This window comes from Branchiostoma floridae, chromosome 13 (genome assembly GCF_000003815.2).
Source record: "Branchiostoma floridae strain S238N-H82 chromosome 13, Bfl_VNyyK, whole genome shotgun sequence".
In the NCBI taxonomy this organism is placed as follows: Eukaryota; Metazoa; Chordata; class Leptocardii; order Amphioxiformes; family Branchiostomatidae; genus Branchiostoma; species Branchiostoma floridae.
Window position 1 is genome coordinate 13,113,574 of NC_049991.1, and position 7,064 is coordinate 13,120,637.

Sequence of the window (7,064 nt, forward strand, 5' to 3'; positions counted from 1 at the left end):
CCATCATGGCCCAGGGTACACTCAGGTGCTGCGGCTCAAGTCTGTTCCTCAAGAACAAGTATGGTACGTGCATTTCTAAAAGTCTCATTCTAGCAGGCAATTTTTTCTTCCTCAAGTTATTTCTTAATAGGGTATTGGAGATTTCTTTCTGCACATGCAGAATGCCTCTTACCTGCTTTGTAAAAGTCTCTTTCTAGCAGTATATATCTCTCACTTTTTTCTCCTACAAGTTATTTCTTAAAGATTGTCACTAGGGTGAGCCCATTGGCAGAGCCACATTGAAGTGCGTTGTGATCGTGAAGACTTGCTGACAGCTGCCTACCCCTGTGTCAGGCTGTTTTAGTTTCATACAATTTTACTTTGTCATCCGCTGATCTATATTTTGTAATTCAATCAAAGTAAATGTGTTGAAAGTAACTCCCATATCTCCCATCCAGGTGTTGGCTATCACATGGTTATTGTCAAGCAGCCGAGCTGCCACGTGTCAGCTGTGTCAAAGGTCGTCAAAGCCCACATTCCTCATGCCAAGATGGAGAGCAACGTTGGCGCGGAGCTGAGCTACATCCTCCCCACGGAGAGCTCGGCAAAGTTTGAGGCACTTTTTACTGAGATCGAGGAGAGGAAAGAGGAACTTGGCATCGACGGTTATGGAGCATCTATTACAACTATGGAGGAGGTTTTCCTTAAGTAAGAGATCAACATTTTCTCTTAATATCTAAGCTACATGTAGTGCCAGCATTTACTTTAGCATCTGTCGGAAAATATAAGTACACATTGACCAGAATTTCAAGACAATTCTATGTACGAATACATGATATTCCAGTTGCTGAAGTAACAATGCTTGAATGTACATGTAAGTTGCACTATGTCTCAGTGACCTACTGGATGTGTTATAGTAGTTTTGTATTTTCTGATTCTGATGAAAACTTTAAATAAATGGTAAAAACCGGTAAATCGTTCTGTTCTAGCCATCATCCTACGCCTTATCGATTATGTTACTCTTTGTATTGCTACAGGGTTGGAGGAGACTCAGACCCTGACATTGACAAGCACCTTCACAGAGCCGCAGAGAGCTACCAGAGCATGTCCCGTTCCCCCTCCCCTACTGCCGTCCCTGTGGCGGTGCCAAATGGCACAGCAGTCCCTGCTACTGCAAATGGTTCTGCCATGATCAATGGTTCCTTACCTGTCCCTGATGGCGGAGATGACATCGAAGCCCAGTTGTTGCCTCTTGGTGAGTTTGACTCATCCGTAGCTACTGGTGAGTGGTGGTGATGGTAGGCATTTGCATGCCTTCTGTAGACTAGAGTTTGCAGAATGATATATTACTAACAAGCTTTAGAATGCTGGTATTTTCTTCGCTTTTGTTGGAGTCGCTTAACGGAATTATCAAGAAACTTCGGACAGCACTTATGGTCTGATACACTCATTTAACACATGAGGGAACAAGAAAACATCTCCCATTAATACTGAAGGCTTTCCCCCTACCTACCGACTCAGGTAATCTGAAGAGGAACACGGGCACACAGCTGTACATGCAGCAGTTCTACGCCATGTTCCTGAAGCACATGCTGCACTCCTGGAGGAACATCTGGGTCTTCCTCATCCAGTTTGGCATCCCCCTTCTCTACACAGCCTTCTCACTCATTGTAGCCAAGACATATCCTGGGCCACAGGTGTGTGTTAGTTCATTGGTAGCAGAATGCATAACATAGATTATGATGCTTGATAAGATAGTAGAGTAAGACAGAAAGTAACAGACTGTATTTCACATCCTTTTCAAATGCAAAACCTTGGTAAATTGAAACCATCGAGTATAAGAGCAAAGCCATATCATTGCTAGGATAATACGAGGGGCGTGCAATAAGTAATGGTCCTGACCCACTTCCAGTTGTCTGATCTAAATGAAATTTTGTCTGTGTAATAATTCATATCTCTATGGGTTATGTTGCAAAAGACAGCTCTGAACTAATTGTGGTTTCTGATTTACTGGTGTTTGAACTTAGTCAGGTGCGAAATGGACCAGGTGTGAAATGGAACCAGTTGAGTGTCGCGCAGTGATCCGGTTTTTGTATTTGAAAGGACGCACACCAAAGAAGACTTTTGATGAAATAAATGAAACTTATGGTGATGATGCCCCATCATATGACCTTGTAAAACGCTGGCATCCTGAATTCAAACGTGGTTGGAAGTCTGTGGAAACAGCTGCCAGACCTGGTCGTCCCTCTTGTGCCATTGATGAGGCATCAGTTGGAGGACCAACCTGGGGTGTCCTACAAAATCGGTGTCCAGAGCTGCATCAAACGATGGGAGAAATGCATAACTCTGGGTGATTCCTATGAAGAGAAAGACTAATAACTGTGCCAAGTTTCATTAATCTCCTGCTATGGGAAATGGGTCAGGACCATTACTAATTGCACGCCCCTCGTAACTGGTCTTGTACGACTTGTTTTTTCCACAGGATTCCCCAGCTCTGAATCTGACAACGACACCGTATGGTCCAAACGAGTCCCCCTTCACCGCTGGTATCAATCCGAACAATGTAACGAGGGATCTTGCTCAACTCTACGCTTCACAGTTTGCTGACACCCCCACCACTCCCTCCAACATCAGCAACTCTTCAGTCTGGGACAAACCACCCAACATGACTGAATACCTGGTGGACTTGAGGACAAGGAGAAATGACTATGTGTACCACAGGGTACTTGTAGCAAGCTCATTTCAAACTGACAATGCAACTGGTAGAATAAATGCGACCGCGCTTTTCAACAACATGCCATACCATACACCAGGACAGACTCTGGTAACTCTGGACAATGCCATTCTGAAGTATTTGTTGGGAGAGAGCTTCTCAGTGAAGACTATCAACCACCCAATGCCGAGAACGGTAGAGGACACAGCCACAGACCAACTGTCTACGTTAGTGTCTTGTCTTGTTTGAGCTTTAAAGACTGGATTATTCTTAAGTCAAATGTAGTTAGGAATCCTAGGTCAGTCACAAAACTTAACTTGCTAAAATGCTGAAATCATATAATTAAAAAGATGTCATTACAAAGCAAAAATTTTCATGAAGTCTTATTATTGAAAGAGCTATAGAATATTAATATTACTTTAAAGTATTCTTCTTCTCTAAAAGTACTGAATTATCATAATTTTACTAGCTACATTTGTATGACTTTGTAACAGTTACAGGTTGCCTTTTGTGTGGAAGATGATAGTGAATAATGCGACAATCTTTTCTTCCAGGGGGATCACAGCATTTGCCATCGCCTTCAACATGGTGTTTGGTATGTCCTCCCTGGCTGCCAGCTTTGTCCTGTTCATCGTGCGCGAGCGTGCAACCAAGGCCAAGCACATCCAGTTTGTGAGCGGAGTTCACAGCCTGACGTTCTGGTTCTCCACCTTTGCTTGGGACATCCTGAACTACCTGGTGCCCTGTCTGCTGATCCTAGTGCTGTTGTGGGGATTCGATGTGAAGGCTTATGTGGAAGATGGGAGAGTAGGTGAGAAAGATATCATTTAATTCAGTTTTGAGGAAGAGTGGACATAACAGGAGCCTATCTCCTTGTCAACCAGACTATAAGGTTTGATTTGCTCACACCAGGAAGGACCCCTACTCTTTTCGATAAGTGTGGTGCAACATCAACAAGAATGATATCTTTTAGCTTTTTCATGTGTTTTTCTTTGATTTGTTAAATGTTCAGTTATATTATGTAAATAGTGATGTTTTGTATGTACATTGTTGTATGTCATTTTATGTTGACATGCAGTTCAGGAAGTTTAGTTGCGTGTCCTAGGGCATGTGCATGGCTAATGGATTTCAAAGTGTCTCATTTTCATGTTTGAAAACAGAGGGAGATTATCTTACATGCTTTTGGATCAAATCAAATCCAATGGCATAGAATTGTTTGGTGATGCTGTCACATAATGTTATTACATAATATGTCTAAGATCAAATCCAAATCTTAGAATGCTTCACACATTTACAAAGCTGTACAGTAACTTTTAGATATTTCCTAAGACACCTTAAACTTTTAATCTATGAGACATGTATTTCCTTGTCTTTGTTCCAGCGATGATTTTGCTGTTGTTCTTCTTGTACGGCTGGGCTATGATCCCCATGATGTACCTGGCATCGTTCCTCTTCACTGTCCCCTCCACTGGCTTCGTACGTCTCACCATGTTCAACATCATCGCTGGAGTGGCCACCATGCTGGCTGTGGGTGAGTAACAGGCAGAAAAAAACATATTTTGATACCACTATTTTATGAGTGAAGCTACTGAAAAGTAAATGATATAATAGTTTTTAGTTGCAATGATCAAAACGGGGGGCACCCTATTTTGTCACAATTTTTCACATAATCGAACTCTCACAGTGCTCCATCGCTAGTTGCCAGAGAGAGGTCAAGTTTTGATGAATGAATTTTTAACACATACATCTGGACTAAGCCATTGAATGTTGGACCAACTGCAAACTGTAAGATTATGGTATGGGCAGTCTTTGAATTTAAAAACTTAGCTTTAAATCATCTGCAGAAGATAAGTTCTTTGAAACTTGAATTTATTTGGCTTGTCACGCATCAGATTACTGAAATGTATTACATGTAACATGTATTATTGGCAAAAATCTTCTTTTATCCAGGAATCCTTGCAATTCCTGGCCTGGACCTGGAAGACGTCTCTAAAGGACTGTCTTGGGGGTTCTCTGTCCTACCCAACTACTGCCTGGGCCAGGCCTTTGCAGACTTTGGCAGTAACTACCAGGTTGTGTCTTTGTGCACTCAAGATCCCATCACTGAGGCTATCTGCAAAGATTTTAGTAAGTAACAGTGGTTTTATCGGTAATAATTTCTTTTTTTGACACCCTAATACTTTGACTTTCCGAAATCATATACAGTTGCTTTCAATTACTATTTGGCGTATCTTTTTACCATGATGTCTAACATTCATTGAATTGATAATTTGTATTTTGTTCACTTTCAAACTTTTACACAAGACCAGTTACCATTACTCTGTTACAGTACTTTCTTTTCATGCAATTGAAACTAGGTTAAACTAGGTTAAACTTACAACAATTAATCATTTAAGTACATGCAACATGTAAATGATGTCAAGGATTCATTGTTTTTAGTGTACATCACAAAGTCATTAAGATACAGTAAGACTCACTTGAATTAACAACAGCAGTGTACACCAAGTACAGTGATTCTTTGAAGAAGTAACATTTATTTGCGCTCTTTTTGTCGACAGATGTAACTTGGACCACCAATTACTTACAGTGGGAGAGGAACGGTATCGGTCGCTTCCTGGTGTTCTTGGCATGGGAGGGGGTCTTCTTCTTTGGTCTTCTGTTCTTGGTGGAGTCCAACCTACTCAGGCAATTCTGGTATTTCATCAGGTAGGAAACTGTGATCATGTAATCATTAGACTCCAAGCCCTAACATACCAGTACATGCACACTCAACCCATGTAAAAATCCACGCCGCACAATTGCACCCTAGCAGACCAACCCACCCACCACCTTTTATTTCTAACAGGAAAATTACTTTAGGTGCCTTTAAAATGCTTTTTGTTCCACATTTCATCATAACTTATTAAGACCATTGATATATGATGATCAGTTTATTAGCAAAACAACAAAATTTTGTTTGACTTTTAATGATAACTTTTGACCAAAATTCAATTGAAATTCAATTGAAATCCCTGAATAAAGCTATCTCACATAAATTATTATTATATATGCAATGTTCATGAAGGTTATATGTTCACAAGCATTTGTGTGTGTGTCTGATAACAGCTGGATGGATTAGTTTCATACTTGTGTTGGTGGGGTGTAACAAACACTGGAAATGATTAGAATTTGGTCCAACTAGCGACTTCGCTTGGTACTGCAGCAGAGACCATGTTTTGATATCTTGTGTTCCAAACAAGCTATGGTCATGATTTTCAGGTGTTATATAGATCTTGTGCTCAGGTGACATAAGTGACATAAGTTTGAGCCCCCTAGCGGCTAGTTTCAGAATAGCAGGGACATTTTTGTCAAAATGTTTCTGAAGAGGATAACTGCCCGAAAGGAATGCATGTCTGCTGCATGTCTGTCGCATGTCTGCCGAAAGTCTGCCGTAAATCGCAAAATGAATGTCCAACCTGGCCTGTTGAACTGTGCAACTCACTGCATGATGTTTTTGTGGTATCAGGCCCAAGAAAGCACCAACTGCCATCAGTTCAGATGGACAGTACAGTATCCAGGATGATGAGGATGTTGCTAGGGAACGGACCCGCATCAACAACACACCCCTCAGGCAGCTCTTCTCAACAGATGCCCTCATTCTAAAGGAACTCAGGAAGGTTAGTATGTGTATTTTGTATGTATTATGGACACCTAATATAGTATGTAGGTTTGAAATGTTATCATAGTGAAAATACATGATTCATGAAGCAGGTCATAACTATTCAACATGTGTAGTAGGTGTCCAGATCTAAGTATGCTGACTAGGGGTGGGTACGGAAAATCCAGGTACGGTCCAGGTCCAAAGGACCTTATTGTTTGTGAATGGGCAATACTCAAAACATTGGTCCATTTTGCTACAAAGAAATATGTTTGGTGGTGTATCCTATCTTCATGTAATCATTGCTAACTGCCTCTGTTAAGACCAAGTTTGACTGTAGAAACAACACCATGACTATCAACTCTCCTCTACTTCGTTCTTGGTATTTTCTTGGACCAATAAGCCTTATAAGACCAATAAACATGTGAACACCTGCCGCCGTAGTGCCGGTATAATCTGTTCATTTTCTAATCAGTCAAACATTCAGTCCACTGAATTTTTTAAGGTCCGGTTTTACGGACTGGTCCAATGAGAAAAAACAGTTTTGTGCCGGTGCACTGTACTGGTACCCACCCCTAATGCTGACCATACATTTTCAGATTTACAATGAGTACAGCTCGGAGCCACTTGTTGCAGTAGAAGGGTCGTCCCTGGGGATCCCACTTGGAGAGACCTTTGGGCTTCTGGGAATCAATGGGGCAGGGAAGACCACCACCTTCAAGATGCTGACGGCGA

The 7,064-nt window shown here is 41.4% G+C and overlaps 1 protein-coding gene across 1 annotated transcript in view; it reads left to right on the forward strand.

Moving 5' to 3' along the window:
• The window catches only part of LOC118428509 (ATP-binding cassette sub-family A member 3-like), a 21,186-nt gene that overhangs the window by 10,169 nt on the left and 3,953 nt on the right, over positions 1–7,064 (forward strand). Inside the window, exons 14-24 of the mRNA XM_035838597.1 lie at positions 3–63; positions 438–687; positions 1,017–1,261; positions 1,501–1,676; positions 2,462–2,919; positions 3,247–3,503; positions 4,074–4,223; positions 4,643–4,819; positions 5,251–5,398; positions 6,198–6,348; positions 6,929–7,060. Coding sequence (XP_035694490.1) covers positions 3–63; positions 438–687; positions 1,017–1,261; positions 1,501–1,676; positions 2,462–2,919; positions 3,247–3,503; positions 4,074–4,223; positions 4,643–4,819; positions 5,251–5,398; positions 6,198–6,348; positions 6,929–7,060 — 2,205 coding nt within the window. The remainder of the gene's footprint in view (positions 1–2; positions 64–437; positions 688–1,016; positions 1,262–1,500; positions 1,677–2,461; positions 2,920–3,246; positions 3,504–4,073; positions 4,224–4,642; positions 4,820–5,250; positions 5,399–6,197; positions 6,349–6,928; positions 7,061–7,064) is intronic.